At 47.4% G+C, this 24,142-nt stretch overlaps 2 protein-coding genes across 4 annotated transcripts in view; one reads left to right on the top strand and one right to left on the bottom strand.

Annotated features, from left to right (window-relative positions):
- TMIE (transmembrane inner ear) overlaps window positions 1–11,160 on the bottom strand; it is a 47,945-nt gene extending 36,785 nt beyond the window's left edge. Inside the window, exon 1 of one of the 2 annotated variants that reach the window (XM_080383120.1) lies at window positions 6,796–11,160. In XM_080383120.1, coding sequence (XP_080239246.1) covers window positions 6,796–6,894 — 99 coding nt within the window. In that variant the 5' untranslated portion in view covers window positions 6,895–11,160. The remainder of the gene's footprint in view (window positions 1–6,795) is intronic. The other variant, XM_080383121.1, reaches the window with a different exon arrangement.
- A 135-nt stretch (window positions 11,161–11,295) lies between these two features.
- ALS2CL (ALS2 C-terminal like) overlaps window positions 11,296–24,142 on the top strand; it is a 48,441-nt gene continuing 35,594 nt past the window's right edge. The window contains exon 1 of one of the 2 annotated variants that reach the window (XM_080383103.1): window positions 11,296–11,429. In XM_080383103.1, the coding sequence (XP_080239229.1) occupies window positions 11,427–11,429 (3 nt within the window). In that variant the 5' untranslated portion in view covers window positions 11,296–11,426. Of the gene's footprint in view, window positions 11,430–17,335; window positions 20,775–24,142 lie in introns of those variants that run through there. The other variant, XM_080383104.1, reaches the window with a different exon arrangement.

The raw sequence follows: 24,142 nt of genomic DNA on the forward strand, positions 1-24,142 counted from the left end.
TAATCATGTTATATAAAAGGGAAACTTAGGGCTTAGTTTAGCAGCCTGAATGTAAAGGAGACAATGATGTATGTTTGGGTTAACAACCCCTGTAACATTTATGGAAGACCTGGCCTCTCTGGAGCAGCAGCTGGAAAACTGGCAGAGTACAGCACAATGCCTAAAGTAAGATTAGAGTGATATGTTAAGGAAAGTGAGAGTAACTCCTGGCCAATACTACTAATAACTGTAGAGACCAAAGATGAACTGTTGATCGGGGTGGCCCTTGCAGGATGTGGAGTAGCTCCTTAGCCTCTGGCCATACTGACTCCATCTCCCATGGGAGCTGAGGTGCCCCCATCCCTTGTTGATGCCAGTACTGCAGAGACTTATTTTTGGTGTCTTAACCTTCAGGCTAAACCTCTCCTGCTGAAAAAAAATATGCATTTAACCCTTACTTAGCTGCTAAAAAACCATGTGGTACAAGTAGTTAAGCCTAAACTAGTTATTCCAGGGTTATTCATGTCTGAGAGAAAGCGGCACTTACATAAGGCTATTCATCCCTTTGAGGAAACTTATCTAGACCTGCTGAAGAAATGATTCTTTCTCCTCTGTGATTATTTGTGGAGCATACAGTGACTAGCTCAGATTTGGGTGTTCAGTTTCTAGATGTTCGATTTAGAGCAGGTAAATCCTGTCTTTGACATTCAATTCTTTGCTGCTTCAACCCCCAGAGATCAAGTAAAGAGAAACAAGGGGATTTTTGGCATGTCCTAGGGATCGAGTGGCTCCCTGGCAGGAGCTGGAACAGGGGCTGGTAGCCCATTACTGCCCCATGCTTTGGGTTTCCAACATCTCAGACCCTGTAGGGCTGGTTTGGAGGAGGTGGGGATCTGAAGTAGGAGCCAAGGCTGGGTATGGTCGTGATACCCTGGCCTCAGTTCTGCTTTATTGCCCACCGTGGACCGTTCCCCTCACTATGGAGGTACAGCATCTGTTCCCAGTGAAGGCTGGGCTGTGCCAAAGTCTTGGCCCCCAAGCCTTGGATGGCACGTCCCCATGTCTGTGGACCCCAGATGTGTCTCCTCCATCCCAGCATGTCTCAGAGTTGCACTGAAGAAAGGATTTCTGTGTTGTGTGCAGGCATCACCTTTGCAGCTTCTCCAAGTGCCCAGCAAGGGCTGGGAGGAGGAAAAACTACTCTTCAGAGTTGGATCTGAACTGACATTGGGCATTCAGGGCTGTAAAATATCTACTAACCCCCAAAACATTAAATCGTTTCCAGGCAAGTTGCATTTTTAGGTCAGAACAGTTTGACACTGGCTCTTTTAACTGGAGAAAAAAAAAAAAAAAGAAAAGAAAAGAAAAAGAATCACGATTGCTTTGTTTCTGATTCATTTCAGGCAGACAGAAACTGTCAGTGGTGATGGTGGGGGAAGCAGAGCTATTATTCCTAGTGGAAAAGGAGATAGCTGCTGGATACAGGAGTTAATTTGCTTCATTAAACAACAGAGAAGAAAAATTGTAAAAGGCACGACTTGTCAAGGTCTTTTTGGTTGGGTTTTTTTTGTTGTTGTTGTTTGTTTTGTTTTTTTAATGCCCCTTCTAATTAGGCTTGACTGGTGTTGCTGCTTTGGCTGCAGCGTGGCTGGGCTTTGAAAAACTAATGAGATTTATTCCCAATTGCATTTGATTACATGTATCTAAAGGCCACAGATGGTTCAGGAGGACTGAGCTTTAAATAATGCACATGTGCACTCTCTTCTTTCCCCTCCTTCCAAGTAATAAGACGGAGATGGACAATGTGACAGGATGGACAGATGGACAAACCTCCATGCAAGCAACACTTATTTAGTAAGGCTATCAAAATCCTCTGCAGCGGTGGGGGAACCCTGGCAGAGTCCAGATGAAACACTGAAAGCACAGTAATGATAATTGATTGGTGGCTTCACAGGTCAAGGGCCAATATAATAGGATTATATATTTAGGAAAAGAAGACTGATAATAATGACTGAGTCTAAGTGTGATAGCTGATAAATCTAGTAATTAATGTGAAATTACAATGTAGATATAGCTGTTGCCCTGATTGTGAGGCTTGCTTGAGCCAGGGCTGCTCCTGGGCTGGCCAAAGGGACACCTCTTGTGGTCTCAGGCCTCCAGCTTCCCAATGGGAACCTCATTGTTTTTCATACCTGGACCAGTTCATGTCCTGTGAGCAGCAGTCTCAGGCTGAACCCTGATGCCTCTCTCCATCTGAGAACAGCAGCAGTCACACTGCCTCTTTAGCATAGCTGTAGCATTTAGGATAGCTGCTTATTAGCAGGGGCAATAGATTTAGTTATAGATGCAACCTCTCTGCAAATAACAATAGTGTTCTGAGAGCATGTCTAAGGTTTTCCCTAATATTTATGTGAGTTTGGGTCTGGGAGGGATCAGTGACTTTGTACCCTGTATAGTCTCTGTCTCTCTCTCTTGAGCCTGTCTCCTCAGACTGACCATAACAAAGAATTTCCCAGAAAATAGCTTTTATAATTTTCCATAATATTTTGAATCCAGCTGACCTGAAATACGTGTATTTTCCTTAAAGATGAAGTTCTTAAAGCTAATTCTTATATCTCGAATCATTATGTGTGTTCCTTGTGTATGTCCACCTGAACTATTATGTTTTCTCTGTATTGACAGCTATTGAGTTAAATCTATGCATCCACAAGGGAAATCAACCTCAGAAGTTCACTATAACTACTAGCTAATTTTACCTGCCTTCATTTAAACTACAATCACACATGAGTATTTTTTAGATTATTATATACAGAATTACACCCATCACATTCATTTGGAGGCTATAGATGAGGGTTGCTCTCCCTGGAGCCCAACTATATACAGCTAAGTGTAGTATAGACTGAACTCCACTTAACACCCCATGGATCAAATGTATCATTTGTCTATATGGCAATTTGAAAGTGGAAGGTCTTGGAAAACATATGAAAGCCTTTAATTAACCCCTCCTTTTCTTTAAACTGGCCTTCAGTTTATTTTGCAGTAATCTTCTTACCCTACTCCACCAAGCCCTGTCTTCGCTCAGCTGAAGCTATTCATAACTAGTTAAAAAGAACAGATTTTTGGGGGTTTGGTAGGGGTTTTTCTCCTTCCCCCCCCCCCCTTTTTTTTTTGTTTTCCCCCTTCCCTATTCTCAAGTCTGTGGTGCAGCTTTTCCAAGGAGTCCAAGCTAGAACCCACAGGAGACCAGAAGCTTCTTTAATTTCTATTTTGGTAGAGAGAAGGGCCACCTTGTTCTGGTCTGTTTAAAGCTTCTGAAGAGTTTCTTTTATGTGGCTTCCTAGGACAGAGTTTAATCTCCTGAACAGGAAGCTCCAAATTCTAATCCAGAGACCAAGAGCTTGGCAAAGGTCTGACAGATGCAGAATTGACTCAATAAAGAGATCATTGACTAAACAAAATCCTATATCCCGAGCACCTGCTATGCCTTCCCATCCCAGGGACCAACTTCACACATGGTCCAAGTCTTTTAAGAGCTGACCTGATGCACATTATCCTGATCAGGTCACCTTATTGGTTTCTACATGAGGAATTCATTACATCTGGGGCCAGAGCACCCTGTGATAACCCACAAGGCTGATGTGCCTAACCTCTGCCAAAAGAAGATGGACCTCTCCTATGAAATAGTGGGAATGGGAAAGGTCCAACTTTCAGACTGGTATTTAATTTTTACATCTGCTTTTATCCAGCCTGATTCCTTCCTTAGGTACCTCCAAAGAGTTTATAAAAAAGGAGAAAACCCAGGTAAATCAAGTAAGGGCTGTCAAAAGCCTTCGTATAGGAATGAGAAGATAATTATGTCAAGAAGAACTCTGTAATGAACCATATCAGGATAACTGGGAAAATATAGTTTATTCCAGCTGGTTTATCAGTCCTTAATGTTAATAAAGTGGCTCAAATAAACCGAGATTTCCCTGTGCTTTCCCAAAGCAAAGTCCTGATGGTTCTCCTGTTGCTCTACAGAGCAGGCAATTCCTTAAGCTGATTATTAAGCATGATGCTACTTTTCAGCCCTGGCCCAAAGGAGGGCTGAATCTGAGAAGTGATGGGGTTTATATTGGCCTTTATAAGAGGAAATTTCTGTTTGAGAGGCACTGAAAATGTTGATGGTTCTCCCTCCTCAACTTGCCCTAATTCTGTTTCCACCACATCCCCACGGCACGTCAAAGATCTGATGGACAAAAGCAGCAGCAGTATGAGCTGTGCTATTGCCTCATCTCTCCTTCCCTATGTAAACTGCCTGCTTCTTGAAATGCAAGCTTCATCCTAGCTGGGGCTCCTGGGGGGGGGGGGGGGGGGGGTGTGATGGGGAAGGTGGGAAGCTAAGGAATGGGCCAGCGCTAGTTGTGTTTCATGTAATGAATTTATTTTATTAGAGGATATTATTTTATGGGAGCTGAATGCACTGTCTGAGCAGCCCTGTGCAAGGAGGAAAAAAAGCCAAAGCCATACTCTCTTGTTCTTCAGTTGTGTTGTTGCTAGAGCACTGGTGTGATGCTGGAAAAGAGCCTTTTCCCAGCCTTCCAGGAGTTTATCTGGCACCTGCTAAAGTCTGAGCGTGTGAATGCACAGGGGAGGGCTTCTGGCACATTGCACGGGCAGTGGGCAGGGCACACCATGGAGCTATTTCCAAATTTACCCAGTGCCGGGGTAGCTTGCTAATCCTTGGACAGTTAACTTTCAACCAGGGGACTGAGAGTTCCTCCAAAAGGCCTGTGAAAGAGGAAAGCTTTTTGTCAGTGCAATTAGAGTCGACATTCGGAGGCTTTTATTGCCTCTTTGCTCCTAAGTGGACAGTGTACATGAATCTGCGCACTTGAAAACACTTGAAGACCATCAAATAAGAGCATCTTCTTGTTTCTTTACTTCTTTTTATTGTGGCTTGGGTTTTTTTGTGTGTTGTTGCTTTTTTTTTTTTTTTTCTTTAAGCTCGCTGAAATGCTTTGATGTCTAGCCCCTTTAACCTTCTCTCTGTTTGCTTTGGTGGGCTGGCATAGCATAAATTGAATTATATTGGATAACTACATTGTATAATTATTTGAAGTAAAAAGTCCTTGCAGAGCTTCAGAGCAGCCTGTAATTCATCTGCTTTCTACAAAAACTTGACTGTTCCTCTAATCTCATTTTTGGGTACTTGGTAGTTAACCTGCCATGCAGATTGTGTTTCCAGATGAGATTTGCTCCCTCTGATGTGCTTTAAGCAGAGAAGTTTTCAAGAACGTCTGGTATAAGTAAAGCAGTGCATAAAATTACTTATGTTTTATAAATTTTTTTGGTACTTTTGCTATTTAACTTTGTTTTGCATTGTTGTGAAGACAGTTCCTGTGAATTGTGCATCTGTGAAATTTAATGAAAGGGACCATGTTCCTGGTGGGGTGGGTGCTGTGCCTGCACGCCGCCCGGGGTGCGGTGAAGCGTGCTTTGTGAAATGTGCACTGTAAGAGAAAATTCTGCCTCGCTTGTCACCTTGAAAGCTGCTGTAGGCTGAACTGCTTGGAAAAATGTGAAAAATGTCTACAGCAGAGTGTGCATGAGTGTGCAAAGGAGTTTTAGGTTCCCATTTGCCTTGCTGGGGATGTTATATTGTGGTCAGATAGATAGGATGGGTTGGCAGACCCATTTGATAATCTTGAATTTACTAAATTTAAAATGAAACAACCAGAGAGTCAAGGCAATAGTTGGACTGTGGCATGAGGATATGAATTCTGCATGGTTGTCACTGCCTTTGATGTGCTGGTGACAAACTGCCAAACGTGCACCCCAAAGGCGGCAGAGATCAGACCTGGTTTGGTGTGAGGCCAGGTGATGCGCAAGACAGCCAGGGATGCAAAGTTTTAAAACACTGAAAAAAATCTTTGCTTATGCCAGCCCGTAAGAGCCCTTCACACAGCTATGCCTACACAGATGCATTTTTGAGCAGTTTAGCTAAACCCAGAAATCTGAGCAAAGCATCTGCTACAAGAACACGCTGCTCATCAGCACCGCAGCCCTGGGGGCTGATCCTGGACCAATGCTGCAGCTGCCTCTAACATGGCTCAGGCCTTAGGAAAAGCAATGAAAAGGTTGAAAATGGCTGGGATGCAAAACTTTTGGCAGCTGTAATTCTGAGGGGCCAGATTCTCACTTCTGTAACTGCTGCCAGGGTGTAGACCTGGGATGTGAAGTTGCTGTTCCCTCCTGGTTCATTCCAGCCTTGCTGGAGGGAGCTGGGGCCACGAAAGCACAGAGTCACCCTCAGGGGAGAGCTCTGAAACTGAGCTGTAGGTGAGGAACGTCACCTCAGAGGTTAATGTTTTTGCTGAGCTGGAGGAAATGAGAGAGAGAGAAGAAGAAAAATGCAGCTCAAACATTTCACTTGGGCAAGTAGATCCAGGGACAGGATCACCTGGGTCCTGCCTGGTCCTTCTCCTCTTTCCCTGAACCTCTGATGTGGGACACTTGTTGGACATGCAGTACTGGGCTAGAAAATGCTGTGCTGTGACTTTGGCCCTTTGCAGTATCAAGCCCTCTTTGGGGCTTAAAGCAGCCCTAAAATGCTGACTGTCCTCAGCAGCAGCTCCTGGTATTTTAAAAGCACTTTCTTTCCAGTGCTGGGCCTGTAGAAAGCAACAAGCATCTTCCAAAGAAGCCTCAAACTCCATGGAGCCACCTTAAAGTCTCTGCTGTCCGCCCTGCCTGTCCTCCCTGGGTAACGTGCATGGGAAAAACACGTTCCTGGACACCCCAAACCCCCAGTTCACAAAGCAAGCTGTTCCTTACCTCAATTAACTGTGCCACAGCCGCTCTGGAGCAGAACAAGAAGAGGGAGGAAGAGCTCACCCAGGAGAGAGGATGCTGCAAGGGTGGATCCCACGCCATCTTCTCTTCCCAGTATATCTCTGACTTCTGCGCTGTAGTCCAAAGCCGGGAGGTTACGAATAACCCAGCCAGCTCCCAGCTGCGTTCAGCATTTACCAGAAGCAGTCGCGTGCTGTCCTGGCCCTTCTTTACTGCCTTCCTTTCTAACCCAGCAGCCACAGAGCTGACGCTGGGGAGTCATTAATTAATTAGACTGGTGTCGCTTACAGAGTAGAGTGCTCTGCTGCTCCTCAAGCCAGGCTTCGTGAAGGGGGGACGCAGGGAGCAAAGCAGCCTCAGAGCCTCACTGCTCCCTCGGAGGAAGGCGATTCACTCACTGAAAACCCTGGCTTTGCTTTTTTTTTTTTTCTCTCCTTCTCCTTTTCTTTTTTTTTTTTTTTTTTTTTTAACAGCTGCCTGACTGATTCTAGCTCTCTTGCTCTCCTGGCCTGTTGAGAGAATTCTCTTCCCTTAATGACAAAGGGCTGTAAGCCAAGCTGATGCATCATCAGCATCATACGTACTCGACGCTAGCAGAGTTCACTGTTACTGGAGATGAGGATTTCACATCTTGGGATTTTAAAAGCATCTTTCATCCCTGAAGGATCTTGTGGATGTGTTGCTACAGTCTGTAGCCTCACCCGGATTTGATCTCCGAAGGCAACGGGGAAGAGCATGTGCATAGCAGGCTGCGGAAGGTAAAACTGCGGGGCCAGTGCCTCTGGTTCATCTCTGCTCTAGGAGTCAGGAAAATGGTCTGAATCCAATGGGCAGGGAAAGCACAGCCTGAGGGGTGTGGGGGATCGTGGGGCTCCAAGCTGGACTGTCTGTCCTTCCACCAGGGAGCAAAGAAAATCTTTGGCCACAGAGTGAAAAAGTGGGTCAGGAGAAGAGTGACTGGATGAAACTGGTTTACTATATTCTCCAACAGTCATAGTTTCTTTACTGGAAGAAACCTGGAATTTTAGGCAAGAAAGCAAGCCATGACATCCAGGAGGATCTAGTCCCTTCTGCTACCGTGTTCTAGCACTTTCGAAGAGCTAAACACAGTTTCAGGAGAAACAGCTCCATAGCAATTTATATTTTACAAGCTCAAATAGGCAAGGCTGGCTTTAAGGTTTGCATTACTGATGGTGGAGATCGGAGGAGGGTGCCAGGGTGCCAGCGTGTGCATTGCTTGGGCGGGGGGGGGAAGCAGCCCCTGGGTTCCCTGCTGCGCTTGTGCTGGCCGCAGGCTGGCACGGGACCGTTACCTGTGGGGATCCACTGGGGAGTGGGTGGGAAACCCGGGTACTAGGATGGGAGATTGGTGTGAGAATTGGGTGCTGTGCAAAGGGAAGGCAGGGTGCTGTGTTAGCAGGTCTCAGCAGCAGACAACAGACGGTGGCAGCATCGAGGCAGGGAATGATGCATCTGCCTCCGAGGTTGTGCAGCTTGGTCCTCCTTTCCCAGGTTGAAATCCAGCCTGGGGCTCTGAGAGCCTAGGCAGTGGCTCGCTGAGCTGGTGTTAATGTTTTTCAGCTTGATTTCTTAAGGAAATGGGGCTTTGTGGCATGATATTTTGCTTGCCTCTCTCCTCCTCTCTATCATCCCTCCTCCGGACTTCTAAGATTTTGCTGCTGTTTTAATCCGACTGAAACTGGCCAAGGGATAAAGGCTGGGGATGCAGAGTTTCTGCGTGTTTCATTTTCTAAAAAGTATGCCGCTGGGTAAAATACTAAATCAGTTGTATCAATGGAAGGAGGAAGGATAGTAGTTAAACAACTCTTACTGGGCACCAGAGGATTCATGCTGGGCAGAGATGCTATGACCAGCCAAGCCATGGGGAGCTTTGCTTTGCACCTCTATCTTGCTGAGCACCAGTGAATGCAACCATGGGGCATAAATCCACAGCAAACTGGGCTGCCAGCCCTGCTGCTTATGGGACTGCTTCCTTTAAAAAAAAAAAAAAAAAAAAAGTCTAAGCGTTAGTTCTAGTCTGCTTAAGTCGAGCTTCTGGAGATGTACCTGCTGTGCCCCAGGTCCAAGGCAGTGTTAAGCAACCTGAGCCTCTGAGCTGCTCTTTCCAGGGTGCAGTTTATTATTAGTGCCTTGCCCATGAACTGAGGGTTCCACACTGCTCCCATTCTTTTATTTGTGAGTTCTCAAGAGGTGTGGGTTGTTTATTTGGTTGTTTATTTGTTTGTTTTAATGCACTGAGCAAGATGGATTGCGACTTTGCTGCGGCTGATGGGGAGCGCTCTCCTCTCCATGTGCTGCTGAGCCAGGCCTGCCGTGGCATCAAACCACTGCTGGGAAACATTTGTGCCAAGAGCTATGTAAAAATAGCGCAAACAAACCTGATCATTTTTTTCCAACCTCCAGATTTCTTGTTCTATATATGGGTCACTGAAGCAGAGTGAGTCCTTCAGATTTCAGAGGGAGGAAATATAGATTTCTGCAGACTCCAGAACTTTCAGCACTTCATAACTTCATTTCAGCTTCTTTTGTTGGGACAGTTTGAAAATACCTGGAGTAAGTCAGAGTAGAATGCCCTGCTAGGATTTTAAATTATAAGATTTCATGTTGGTCTTCTACCCCTATGAGCTTTCGGAAGTTTGTTTGTTTACTTATTTATTAATTTTCCTTCATGACAAGGAGGACAAACAAACTCCTTATATGCAAGCATCTATTTCTAATTTGGTGACCTGACCCTTGGAGCTGGATATTTTGTAGAGAGAGGAAAAAAAAGTGTTGCAAAACTTGTGAATTTAGCAAGAGTGAGGAAGTGTGCTTTGCAGGGAGAGGGAGAAATAGCTGCCGTTTCCCATATACAGCCCTGCAGCACTGACCCCTCACCGGGTGAGGTTACTCATAGCCCACATTGCACATGCTGTTATGTACTCATGGGTTAGTGGATGACCACCAGTCTCTAAGTAAAACCGCAGGCACCGTTAAACTCGTCAGCTGCCTATTTATAGCTTGTGCCTTTTGCATCCTCTTGGGAAACAAATGAAATGCAGCTCTTGCTAAACATGCCACCTCGCCAGTCGCTGCGGCGCTGGCCGTGCTGCTACGCAAAAGCGCGGTGATGCTGTTGGGGAGAATGTTGCAGTCTTGAACTGAGCATGGCAGCAAGAGCCCCAGGGTTCAAACCACTTGAAAGGGGATGTGGCTCTTGCCCACCTCATCCTCTCCCCCACCCTGGGGCTTCTTTGCTGTCTGCCTGGATTTGGAATGGTGGGCAAATGGACAAAAAGCTGCAGGGGACTCGGTCTGGTCTCTCTAGAAATGCACCAAGCATGTAAGAAGAGAAAAGGGAAGTGAGTCTCCTTGCTTTGTTCTGGCTTTACTGATATCAATATCTGCCAAGTGGCTGAGATTTCTTAACAGAGATTTCTAATCCTTCATGAGAAAGCCTCTGAAGACAGAAGCTGTGTGTCCCATGTGTGCTTGTGCTCATGTGTTGTAAACCTGTTTACAGGAACTGTTGGTGGGAATCCGAGACTGGGCTGGTGGGTAAATTTTGTGCACGTCACGACTCTGTTACACTGTTCATTCGGCTGACTACATGCTGCTTCCCTTCCTCTGTGTGCTTCCAGGCACCTAGAAGCCACGGTGATGGGCACTGTGCAGGCTTACAGTGTTTAGAGAAATACCCCTTTGCCATGCAGAATGCACGTTCCTGAATGAGTGGAAATATAGGATTTGGAGGAAGATGGAGGGTCTCCCTTCCTGCCCAAGTGTGGAATCATCTCTGTCCAGCCACTCCCAGAGCTCCCACACCCTCCAGCCATCTCTTCCAGGCTTTCTCTGCTCTCCTTACTCTTCCCACAGAGCATCAAGGTCCCAAGCCCCTGCGCCTGCCTGCTCTTACAGGTGTTTGAAGATTTCCAGGGAGACCAGGCTCCCAGTTCCTCATCACCTGGGGCAGGGAAGGAGAACTGGGAGCCAGGAGAGAGGAGAAGCCAGGAGAAGGGAGGGAGATCTTCTCTGGCTGCAGTTTAATCCCCAGAGCAGGGTGCAGTTTCTCCCTTCAGTTTTGCAGCTCCCATTCAGGTATTTGAGGCTTGCCCTCTGTCCCTGCAGACCGTGCCTAGGAAACCTCCTTTGTAAGAGAAGTGTGGAGGCTGTATTTGTTTTCAGTTGGCTCTGCCATGACTTGCCTGCCCCGCACACCACAGAAGCTTGACAAGTGTTCCCGCAGAGCGGAAGGCAAAGTCAGCAACACCCCTGGTGCTTGCCTGCATGGAGCAGCAGCCACATCACCCGTCTGTGGCTGCTGTTTCCCTTTAAATTCTCTAAAAGCCATTCAAGTGTTGAGTTGCTCACTGAAATTTAATGTGGAGATTGGCCAAGCCATGGCAGCCTGCCAGGGGTTTCCATGTCTACCAAGAATGTTTTGCAGTGCACCTTGGGAGAGGAACATTACTTCCTGGATTTTTTTTTTTAAATTTTTTTTTCTCCCCTTAAAGTGAGTAAATAAAGCAGCTGAAAAGTTAGAGCAGGCAGCTTTCATCACCGGCTCCTCTTTCCATTCACATGGCGACATATCCTGGCTGACAGCTCAACCCATGGTAAGATGGACATTTTGCTCAGGTGGCGTTCGGCTGCCAGGAGATGCTACTAAGCTGTGGAAGTGGTCTTGTGGGAAATTGTGGTCCTGTTGCAAAAGATTTTGCTCTGCGCCATGATGCAGAGCAGGGGGTTACAGCTATGGAAATGGGTGATGTTCTGCGTGTGACAGTATCGCTCTCCAAAGTTTATTGCTTGCATATTTTGTAGGGTTAAATCTTGCATTTAAGATGCAAGACAGTTTGGGGAGGCTGGGAATTCAGCAAAGTGCTGCCATCGCTGCCTCCATAAAACAGGAATGTTGCTAATTTCCTACTTGCATTGAGGCAAATATTCACAAAATCCCTCCCGGTGCTAACAGGGCGTGTGCCACGGGAACGGGATATAATGGTGCAATTCACCACAATGCTATGGGACAAGGTGCCTTTGTTTCTCGGGCACCATGTCTCCGGGCGGTTGGACTCGTTATGAAGCCGACGTGCCTTGCGGTTGCAGGTGGCTTCCAGCCCAGTGGGACAGGACCTTGCTGTCCTCATTTAGCTGCTGAAGGGAGAGGTTGGATACGGCCAGTGTGTTTCCCTATGGAAGGTGGCTCAAAGGTGAAGAAAGGGCCACCAATCTCATGTGGCTGCAGAAAGGTCATCTCCTAATTTACCTCTAGGGACAGTGCTGTAGTCACTTGTCATCGCTCTCACAGCAAAGGTGCGTTGCTGATGGATTGTCTGGTCTATGCTGCTATCTCAGTGGGGGATTTGGGATTTGGGAAAGAGGAATAAGAATTGGGGGAACACTGGACCAAGACTTACTTTGCTTTTAGGAGTTGTTCATGTGCTAGCTGGCCCTCATCATCTTCTTCCACACTGCTTATGTTTGAGGAGAGCTTTTCTCATCCCTCTTGAATAAAATCATGCCTTTCTTAGGAGGTACCCATAAAACCCATCTGGGTGATGGAGGGGGACTGGTATCAGCCACAAGAAATGTCTCATGCATTAAGAAAGAAAATCTAGTTGATTTCTGCTCTCCATCCTCCAGTGAGTCTCTCACCTAGATATCTTGGCACCCTTGCTCCTCTTTCATATCTCCATGTGCCAGATGCCTCTGGCCATCGGAGTACTTTGATCCGCTGGCTGGATGCATCTGACATAGCTTGCCAAGGAGTGGGAAAAAGGCTCCAGCATTGCAGCTGGGGTTGTGTCACCACACATGGAACATTTGGAAAAGCCCTGGTAAAAGTCACTCTGCATCCCAAAAGATTGATACAGTTACCTAGTGGGTTATCTCACTGGTACCGCTTCTTTGCTCTACCTCAGACAAATTTCCATGTTGTTTTCAGAGCTGGAAGGGTTGTAATCATTCTGCTACAGTGAAAGAGCAATATGATGGTTTTCTTACTATTACAGTCTTCTGGAAATTTATCTGTGCAACTAAGCACTGAAAGGCTCATGGTTTTGGATAACTTTGCACAGAGGAAGAAGCTGTTCTAAGCTGAAAGACAGAAGCTAGGTGCTAACATAGGAAAGGGGATTTCCTTTTGTTTGCTTTCCTGCACGTACAGCAGCTCCTATGGAATTGGGACTGACTGCCAAAGGCAGTTTTCCTCTGGTTAGACAAGCTACCACAGAGCAATAAATAGTTTGGAATCATGAGTCATGTTTCATTCTTCTAAGTGGGCATTATGGGTTTATTTAGAAAAGGCTTCCTTGTTTCTGCATTTGTTGTTACAGAAAAGTAATTCTCAAGTAGAGTCCCAGTGGCTTTCTTGGACTGGCTGGCTGTCACTGTGGAAGGTAGCTGCTCTAAGGACTGGTATTCCTCTCTGGTTTGTTCTGTGGAGTGAGAATTAGAATTGCTTTGCTGAGCAGTAAACACATTGGTCATGTAATGCCACATGGTATGGTGTCCCAAGTCAGCTTGTGTCTTTGGATAGGATGTGGGGCTTGGTGCGTGATTGCAGAGGTCCTTGGTATCTTCCCAAAATGTCTGTCTCTAAACCATCTGGGCTTCCCGAAGTTCTGAGCACAATGTAGCACCCTGGCCTTTGTATGGCAGCTATGGCCAGATGGATGGGTGTCCTGACTCGCCCCTCTGCCCTCAGGGCAGAAGCAAGCACCACAGGTCACACAGAGGGGAACACATCTTGAAATGGTGACCACCCCCACCATGACCATCTAGTTCTCCTGCCTTGGCAGCCTAATCTTCTGTGCTGTGCAGGACAGGGGTAGGATGGGACCAGTTGGTGCAGCTCATGATACACAGTTTCAGCACCACCTCATCACAGCTGGAGTTTGTCCAACAGGCTAAGGAACTGGTACAGCTTGACTAACAGGCACAAGGAGACATGTTACTCTTGGGTACTTTTTGGTCCTTGGATCAGGACCAATGTTTTGTCCTTTATGCCTGTAGCCAGTGTGGTCCTGTTTGGTTTTGCCCCTTTCCAGCTCCTTCTTACTCTTAAGAGAACCACGTGCTGCCTGGTAAAGGCCATCAGCTATTGTCTGTCCAGGGTCTTGCCAATGCCTTGGGATGACATTGCACTTGTACAACTTCCACAACTTCAAGCTGTCGCAAGTCCCTGCTGCTGCTGGACCTCTGGCAGTGCTGGTGCTAAGATGTGTATCTGCTGTAGAGCAGGTGCTGCATGGACATGTCACCAGAGACAGTACCAGGACCAGCTGCTGTCTGACAAGGGAGAGCACAGATGGAGTGGGCTTGCCAAAGGTCATGTGAACAGCTGGGGAAATGGTATTTAGGTCATCTGCCTGCTCAACTAAGGCTGAAATCTCTAGACTGTGCACTATGAAGTCATAGAATCGTTTGGGAGTTTTTAGATCATTTAGACCTTTAAGATCACCACATCCAACCATTAACCCAGAATTGCCAAGTCCATCACTAAACCATGTCCTGAAGTGCCACACCTACACTTCTTTTAAACCCCCCCAGGGACGGTGACCCCACCACCTCCGTGGGCAGCCTGTCCCAGTGCCTGACCAGCCTTTCAGGGAAGATGTTCCCCAGCCCCCAATCTAAACCTGCCCTGGGGCAAGGTGAGGCCGTTTCCCCTTGTCCTGTCACTTGTTCCTGGGAGCACAGACCGACCCCCCCTCGCTGCACCCCCCTGTCAGGCAGCTGCAGGGAGCGAGAAGGTCCCCCCTGAGCCCCCTTCTCTCCAGGCTGAACCCCCAGCTCCCCCCTGAGCCCCCCCACCCCAGGCTGGTGCCCCAGCCCCTTCCCCAGCCCCCTGCCCGGCTCTGGACACGCTCCAGCCCCTCAGGGTCTGGCTGGTGCTGAGGGGCCCAAACTGAGCCCAGCATCCGAGGGGCGGCCCCCCCAGTGCCCAGCGCAGGGGGACGGGCACTGCCCTGGCCCTGCTGGCCACGCCGTGTCTGACACCAGCCAGGGCGCTGCTGGCCCCCTTGGCCACCTGGGCATGGGGGGGCTCGTGCCCAGCTGCTGCCCCCCAGCCCCTTCCCCGCCGGGCAGTGCCCAGCCCCCTGCCCCCAGCCCGCAGCTCCTGGGGCTGGTGTGACCCCCGGGCAGGCTCCAGCACGGGGCCGGGGTGACCTGCACACAGCTGGGCTCGGCCCCTCGGCCGGCCTGCCTGCCCAGACCCCCTGCAGAGCCCCCTGCCCCCCGGCAGGTCAGTGCTCCCCCCAGCTCGGTGGTGCCTGCACACACTGAGGTGTGACCCCTTCATCCGGATCATCAATAAAGATATCTTCGAGGGATTAATTCTTGACTCTTCCAGCTGAGAGCCTGTGTGGGTTTAATGCTGTGACACCTGGGTTGGGTTTGAGCAGCCTGTCTAGGAGATGCTGAGACCAAAGATTGTGGGCAGAGTCCATCTCTTAACTTTGGACGGGGCTTTCCTACATAAGGAAACCAGTGTGGTGAGGAAAGGTGTTGAGCATGTATCGATATCTTTTCCATGCCTTCTCTCCTTGTTCTGTACCTGTCCTGCTCCTGGCCAGTCCCATGCTGCGATCTGTCCCTTGTCTTGTCTGAGTGCCACCTCCATCTCTCGGGGACAGGAATACAGATGCAGACACATTTCTTGCAGTGCCTGTTACCTGAATTCTTCTGTGCATCTTAACACGAGTATGAAGAATTTCTAGACGCGTTTGATTCCTGTACTGGTTTAGCGCTGAATGGTAGCTCAGATATAGAGAACACGTCTGTGCCCATTGCTGATGCCAGTTTCTTGTTCCTTGTTTTCTAATCGCTCCTGCCTTGCATGCCTCTCTTAGTCTTTAGGGAAAAGGCTTGTGTTGCCTCAGTGAAAAGAACCGGGACAAGTCTGATTATCAAGAAGATTGTGAAACTTCTTTTGCATGAGATACAAATAATTGCACACTTAGCTGCTGTTTCCATGCATAGTTTCCCAGTGGCATGCACAAATACCATGCTTCTGGGATTGCAAGGCACACGAGTTAGGGTGTATGTGCTTGGATCAGACATCCACCTCTGTGAGTCCTCTGGGTGAGTGAATCTGAGAACTTCAGCTTGTTGCTCCTGTCTGGGGTGGGTGCTGTGTCAGACCCTTAGCTGGCTAAACCATAACAGATCCAGTGAGATCCCAGCTGCTACGACTGCCCTATTCCTTGCTAAAGCCTCAGGCAGCCCTGTGGCACGCCTGTAATAAGGCAGCAGAAGTATCAAGTTGGTGCTAGCTGGGATTATGGACCTGGTGCCATCTTGGACTTGCATTGCCTCCTCCATCTCCCAGCTCAGTCCTCTTTTACCTGACACCGATGTGCAGCTGAAACTCTTGGGATGTCTCAAAGGGTAAATGAAGTTGCTGGTGTTTTTTTTCTTTTACATAGCTTTTTGGAAGGAAAAGAAAGCTATATGATAGTGGGGTTTGTGCTAAGAGGAACTATCATTTGTTGGGGGGGGGGCGGGGGGGGGGAAATCTCACATCTTCAAACAGCCTCTACCTAGGGATAAGCAGGAGCTGGGGTTTCACTGGGCGATGCTGTGGGAATGGGAGGCTGGGCTGTTTGCTGCTGCTCTGGGGCATGTTTCAGTAACCCTGTACTGGAGCCAGTAGCATCAAGGGTATTCTTGTAACTGAGTAATAAGGCAGCTATTTCCAGACTGGTTGGTTCTCGAAACATGGGGCGGTATTGCCCTGGCAATAGAGAGATGTGCGGGCCAAGAGAGCCGACTCAGCATCACTGGCCCCAGAACTCAAGAATTTGTCTGGGACCTAGTTTCAGCAGAGGAACCTGGACTATAAATAGGCTTTGGTTAACAAACCCAAACCCAAACTAAAACAAAACGTTCTTGATGGAAATGGCCACTTGTTTCAGGGAAGCTGTATTTGGAGGACATTATGAGGGTGGTGAGATGCTAGAACAGGTTGCCCATAGAAGTTGTGGATTCTTCATCCCTGGCAGTGTTCAAGGCCAGGTTGGACAGGTCTTTGAGCAATCTGGGCTAGGAAAAGATGTCCCTGCCCATGGCGAGAGGGTTGGACTAGATGATCTTTAAAGATCCCTTCCAACCCAAACCATTCTATGATTCTATGAAAGGAAACATTTTCTCACAAGGTATATATTGGGGTGAGATTTGTAGAAGGCTCTGTTCTGATGACTGAAAACCCTAACCAGGAGAGGCAAGGTGAGCTCCTTCTCTTAGAGTTTTCTTGATCAAATCTAGTTTGGTATTTTCTAGAGGGGTAAATGCTTGCCATAAGTGGTTGAATTCCCATCTTGCTGTGCCATCTATTGAAGGACAGATCTCTTGGAGACAGTATGCTCATTGGTGCCACTGCACTGCAACTGCTTTTCCCAGATCCCCTGAGTAGATGTTTCTGGTGATGGTGTTAAGCCTTGCTTTGAATCATGTTCCCCAGAGTGACACGTGCAAGCACGGGAAGCAAAGATTTTAAAAGTGAGGTCAAGCAGGAGAGCAAAATATAAAGCTTGAACCACCTGATATTGCTGCCCGTAGACAAATGAGTGCTGGTAGCATCCCTTAAGAGCCCGGCTAGGAATGATATTGCGTGCTCTATATTTAAGATCTGTGGCTGCAGATAGCCACCGATGATTTAATAATTTTTTTATTAATAATTGTTTAATAATAACCATCTGGTTAGATAATGGGAGAGCAACCTAGAGCTGACAGAAATATTTATAAATCTAGAAATCTTCTCTGTACAAAACCTCTGTGTTTAATTAATAGAAATTGTTAGTAGAAGAAAACACCATCTGACAAAACTCCAGGTGTAGACTTTTTTTTACAAAAACAAAGGCTGCATCTGTCAATGTGTCCCTGACTTTTTTTGTTGTTTCTTTTTTACAATTGGAAGTCTCTCAGGTTTCACGACTTTTTGTCTTCAGGTTGATCAGCACTAAAGCTTATCTATTTGCAAAATATGTCTTTGGGTACGGGGTTCTTTTCACCCTTTCCCCCCTGAATCAAAGCAGGAAGGGGAAGCAACCGCAGTATTACATTTACAGGATGAGATGCATGTCTCATGCACAGCCTTAGATGGTCTTGAAACATCTGTGTCCTCATCCACTGCAGAAATGTTCTGGACAGCAGAGCACTATCAACACTTACCCTAAATTGGTCTTTATCTTCAGAAATACTGTCTATACTATATAGGTGATGGACCATGCTGTGTCTCACCCTCCATAGCCAACTCAGACTGAATCTGGTTTTAAAGGCTGGATGTAAAGATGTCCACAGTGTGTTGGAGGTTCCCGCCATGGGTGCAGAGGAGTCAGAGCGGTCCTACCTCTAGTATGGCTAGGTGGTTGCTCAAGTAGCAGCAAATCATCATTTTTCACTCAGTGTTTCAAGACCAAGTAATGAGTATTCATGCTGTAACCTGTGGCAGTCTGGTAGCTCCTGCACAATCAGCTGAGTTGCCCGTGCAATGGGGAGGGGTTAGATGAGGGTGGGAAATCTCCTGTCTGGAAGCTGGAGGTCTTATCTCTGTTGAGGACAGTGTGTAAGGGGGCAGGAATGTGAAGCTGTTCAGAGGAAGATAAAGCAAAATCCCAGCTGTCTGGTTTGTTGTCCGAAGCATCCAAAGGAGTAAGTGTGATTAGGGCTGGGGAGAAGAGGAGAAACAGCAAATGAATGGGAGTGTAGTGAGAACTGGGTTGCACAGATAATGCCTTGTCCACATACAGGAGGGATGTCACAGAGGTGCAGACCTCAGGACTTGGGGCTTCTGCTGCTATTCATTTGGGTTAAGGCTGAGGAGCAGCCTGGACACCTCAGACCAAACATGGCCTTTCTGCAAATTCTGAGCATTTCAGGAAAACTAGCCGAGTGACTGAAAGCAGAATTCTGCTGAGGAAACACAAACGAAAGTAAAAGAGGTGTCCCAAGCCAAACTGTGACATTCCTCTGTGTCAGCACAGTTTCAACACAGCTTTGCCAGACTGGAGTTAAAAAGAACAACGGGGGAAAAACACGAACCAAGGCATGCACAACAAGCCACTTGGCCAAAACTGTACAGAAATAAGCCACAAAGCTGAGCTTGAGGCCCAGACCCAAATGCACTCAGTGGTTTGAACAAGAAGACCTTAGAGGTAAGGTGGGCTGTCCAGTGTCCATCTCCCCCAGCATGGAGCACAGCTCTTGGGCCTTTGGTGAATGCCACAGGGGAGCTGGAGTTCCCCAAACCTCTGCACTCAATAGGGAGATGTTCAGCTTTGGGATCTCTGAAACCCTCTCCCCATTCCAGAGGGTAGCACTACCATAAGGTCTGCCAGACAGCAATCTCCATCTGCATAGGGTCTGGAGGCTGGAAAGTCCTCTGGGCTCAAGCACCTATGCCAAGACTTTGAAAGGACTTGGGGTGCTTGTCTGCCATCTAGACCCTTGTGGGTGAGCACTTCCTCCTCAGGACATGGAAAATCCAATTTCATTCCAGATTTTAGACTGGAAGAAAAAGGTCTGTAATTGTGCCAAAGTCCTGATCACCAGCTCTTTCTCTCTGCAACTTGCAAAGCAGGTAGGAGGCCGGCAGTGAGCTCATTGCTCACTCATCCCTTCCATTTCCCGGCTCCATCCTTCCCCAGTATTGTTCCCTGCTGTGTATGGGGATTGATGCTCTGAGGCTTGCTGCTCTGCCTCCTGGTGTGGTGTAAACCATTGTGTTGAGGTAGACAGTGAGGTATGGGTACAGCCCTGTCTGAAAAGACGCCTGGAGTCCAGGAAAATGGGAAGGAAGTCGACAACAGTAGGTGAACCTCTCCGAACAAAAGGTGATTGAGGCATCCCTTGTCTCCTGTTACACCCTGAGCATCCTTGCTATAGAAACTGACTTGTCCTGGTCCCTCAGCCCACAGTAAGTTCCAGTAGTTTGTAAAAGTCCTTGAAAGTGTATAGCTGTGGAAGAGGCAAGCTGCCGAGTGGGAGCGCCTGGGAAAGAGTGGGGCTTTGTTAGTGCTCTGCAGCACACTTGGGAGCACCACGGGAGGGCTGGGGCTCCTGTCAGGTGGGGTATTGGCTTCTTGTGAGGGGGACAGTGAGTGCATGGTGGTGGCTGCTGCTCTGACAAAACGCTTGCGGGGATTTGCTGTAATTTGGGATCAACCGGAAAATGCTTTCGTGCTTTAGGAGCTCCAGTAGATGTGCTGTGGAGGACTCTGGGTCCTCCTGATAGATGGACTTTGGGGTGTTTTTTTGGGGATTTTTTTTTTTTTTTGGGTGTGTGTGTGTGTGTGTTTTTTTGAAGGAGGGGAAATAGTTACTGCTGGCTGAGGTGCAGCAGAGGACAGACTTGGCATGCATCACGTGCAGGCTGTCACAGGCTCTGCAGCAGGCTCTGAATAGCAGGAAATGTCCCATTTCCCAGGGTTTGTGCCTGTGGGCTAAGCAAGTGCAGAAGTCACACAAGGGGAGAGACTGGCAGAACAAGGAGAAAGAGCAAAGGAGCTTCATTTGGCAGAGCTCTGTGGGAATGGGCTGTAGGTGAAAAGGGATTAGAGCTGAGAAACACACACCACTGTACAAAGAAAAACACACCCTGTCCTTTTCCCGTTCAGTTTCCTGTATTTTAAGCTTCCCCAACGCATGAGCGGCAAGAGCACAGATCGCAACATTTCTTGTCCTTTTAAAAAAGGCAAATGACAAGCAATTGCTATAGAAACCCTATTTGCATGGGTTTCGTAACTGTGTCTCTGGGCTCTGTGGGTGTCTCATCTAATGAACAGGCCCAGATCTGTGTTTCAGCAAACGAGGCAGTCAGGCGTGGGAGGGAGAGGTGGGAGGGGAGAGCGGCGGCTCTGGGAGCACTGAGTATTTCAGGACTCACTCGGAAGCTCAGAGGAGCTGCTGCCATAGCATTTACCACGGGGGAATTTTAATTGGCTGCCTCATGCAAGGTACGTTGCTCTGCACGCTGGTTACTTTGGGGTTTCATGATCGGTGTGCTTTGGTTGGTTGTTTTCCCATTAATCCTGAGGCTCAGGTTTATGGCTAGCCATGTACCAGAGGAGGGGTGTAAGATCAGCCTTAGCAGTCTGAACGGACCGTTGAGATCCGTTGAGTTGAGTAAAAGTCCTGAAGCTGGGTAAAGTTTGGGAGCGCTTGGGAGAAAACAGGTAGAATTTTTACCTGTGCAAGTGACCAAAGGTGTGGAGTGCATTTTCCTGGTGGGTAAAATGCACGTGTGAGAACCCCTGTGCTTTATCTTATCAACATGTTGGCTTTGCATAAAGAAGGTACGTTGTCTTTAAGGTATTTAATTCCTGGATTTGAGGCATGAAATCCTCTGCTTGCTCTCACCTTGTGTTTTCCAAAAAGGGATGCTGGAGAAGCGTGTGCATGTGTGGTCCCTCTCTTGCTGGCGGCTGCCTGATCCCGTGTGTCTTGGAGCTTGCTCCTGTTTTGAGGGAGGGATTTTCCACCCGTGCCAGGCAAGCAGGCAGCCTCACCTGGCAATACAAGCCTGATGAAGTAAGGCTGGAAACCATGCATTCATGCTGGGGTTGCACAGCTTGCCTGGTGGAGTAAAGAAACCAATACCCAACTAATTAGCCGAGGCAAGAGTGGCTGATAAGCTCGCCTGGGTTTCTGCAAGGGAGGGAAGCCGTCAAAAGCTTGCAGGTGTCTCAGGTGTTAAGTGAAAAGTCTTGGGTCAAAGGCCCAGTTATAGGGGAACAGGAGCACACAAGATTTTTTTAAAAGTAGCAAACTAGGTGTTTAGAGCCAGAAGAGGAGGAGCTGCAGTTCACAGGAGGGCTTGTTTTTAAACTTAAGCTTAGTTTAATTTGGACCTGAACTAAAGCTGTGTCTCTCTGTGAAAGTTTCCTATGGCATGGAAGCATCTTCCTAGACCTTGCAGCTGCTCCATGGACTTAGTAGTCTCATTGCTGCTGCTGAAATGACTTGAATTCCCAACAAGCTCCAAGACAAGATTACTGAGGATCTGCAAGGAAATGAAGCAGAATTATGCTTCAAGGCCCAGCCTTCAATTTAGTAATTCATGTTGGAGGCAAACAATAATCACAAGTTCCAGAGGGATAAGATAAATTCAAGGACAACAGGTCCGTAGGCAGATGCTAGGAGTAGGGTTACATCTTCTGAGATCCCTAACACAACAGTTGGTTGTTAGTGAATACAAGAGGAATGAAACCTCAGAAAGTGGCCAAGCTTATGTTTGTTCTCTAAATAACAGCTCTTATTCTTACTGCCAGACTGGCTGGACCACTGGATGACCTGGTTGGTATTGTTTACATTCCTGTTGAATTGAAAAGGTACATCCAAAGTACTTTGGGCTCAACAAACAGGAATTTTCTTGTGAAACAGTTTTGACAGAACTTCTGACCAGCTCTTCAGGTCATCAAAAGACTGGGTTTTGGCACTCAAAGCACCTCAGTGAACTGTGGTGTCTCGCAGTGATGATCAGAGGTTAGGAAGCACTGGTGATGCTTTGCAGGGCTGTCCTGCCTTCAGTGGCTTGTAATTTGTCCTCCAAGAGCACCTGAAGGGTTTGATGAAACGAAGCTTCTGACTACACTCAGCCCTTGGTAAAGACCTTGGGCACTAGAATGGAAAGGTGGAAAAAATTGGCAGCTCTTCATTCAGGGCTGTTAATGTTCCTGGACATGAGTGAGTTTAAGGGACCCAAACAGAAAGGGGAGAAAGGCTTGGGGCAGGGATGAAAGTAATCCAAGCAGGTTTGGGTTTGTTTGGTTTGTTTGTTTGGGTTCCCTGCCCCCCCGCCCCCCCCCCCCCCCCCGCCTTTTTTTTTTTTTTTTTTTTACTTCTCCTTGTCTCCATTCCTGTTCCTTTGTACAGATCTCAGCCCTGCCCTGCTTCTGGCAGGTATCTGGGATGCTGTGAAGTGCCTAGGCCTTGCATGGGTCACTTGGTAGGGCAGATCTGGGAGGTTTTGTAAGTGGAGTTTTGTAGTGACATGTCATTACCTTTTGGACATTGCCTCTAGCATAAGCAAACCTCTGGGTGAGGTGGGAGGAGAGGCAAGAGGTGATGCCAAAAATCAGGACAGGTAGAGGATGGATCCAGAGCTTCCCTTGCGACTATGTAGTGGAGGTAGCCATCTCAAAAGTGGTGATTGTCACATGACGATTTTCGGTCTTTAAGCATGAAGGAAGTGAAATACCCTCTGGTCCTACTCAAGTTTTGGAGGTGTTGACTGGAGAGGATGGTTTGGGGAGATGACGTTACTGTACATTGAACTCCACCTCATCTATGAAGCAGTCCTGCTGCCAGCTCTCCCATCTCCTGAGGGACACTCCTCTGATTGTGTTTGTGCCTCTGGGTTGGTTTCCAGGCTGCAATTAGACTGTGATACTCAGGGTTTGTCTCAAAACTACTTTGATGTAGATGGCAACATGTCTTCTAAAGCCCAGATGTCTATCACTCTGTCATTTTTCTTTCTTTTTGAGGCCATGCTGATATCCCATTTGTAACAGAAAAGCAGAGTAGACATGGTAGGAGTATGAGGTCAAGGGAGAGGAGCTTCTGCTCCTAAAAGTGCTACCAGAGCTGCGCAACAAAATTGTCCCTAGCTGTTATCATCTGTCTTTCCTGTATTACCACTCCAGTGCAGAATTATTGAGTCCTCTTCTCATAATCTCCTTTCCTTTGCTGCCTGTCATTGTTTCAGCTTTGACTTGGACTTTCATCCAGTAACCCCAAGTCATTTTGTGTTGCATATATGAGTTGCAGGGTCAAAATAGTTATGTTTCTGCATGCATAAGCTCCTTGTAAGTGATAACACTAATGATAATGGGGAGCTACAAGGCCATGGGGGATTAAATAGCAAGTAAACATCATCTCACCCATCAGCCTTATTGTACTTGCCTTGCTGTTTACAAAGGCTGAATGTTATCCTTAATTGTGGTGAGAGTGATCTTCTCTAGTCTTAGTTGTCAACAAGTAAAGGCTAGATTAAATTGAGCTTCTCATGTGCTTCTTTTTGGTTACAAAAGGTGTCTGGGGTGGGTAGTTCAGTCTTCAGATACCCACAGGGAGCAGGTGGATCTTGTCCTTTTGAAGTCATCTAGAGGTTTATGGTTGTTTTTATTGGGCTCAAGAGTGAACTTCCTAAGGAAAGGACATGAGCTTCCAATTTGGGTTTGGGAAGGAAAGAAAAAAATCTGGGTCTGATAAGGTTTGTGTAAAGCTTTTGCATTTCCTGTTTTCGCAAAAAAAAAAAAGAGAAAAACACCCCACCCCCCACAATAGTTTTGTGTTTTTCCATGTTAAAGGTGGAGAAAGACAA

This window comes from Falco punctatus (assembly GCF_963210335.1).
Source record: "Falco punctatus genome assembly, chromosome: 4".
In the NCBI taxonomy this organism is placed as follows: Eukaryota; Metazoa; Chordata; class Aves; order Falconiformes; family Falconidae; genus Falco; species Falco punctatus.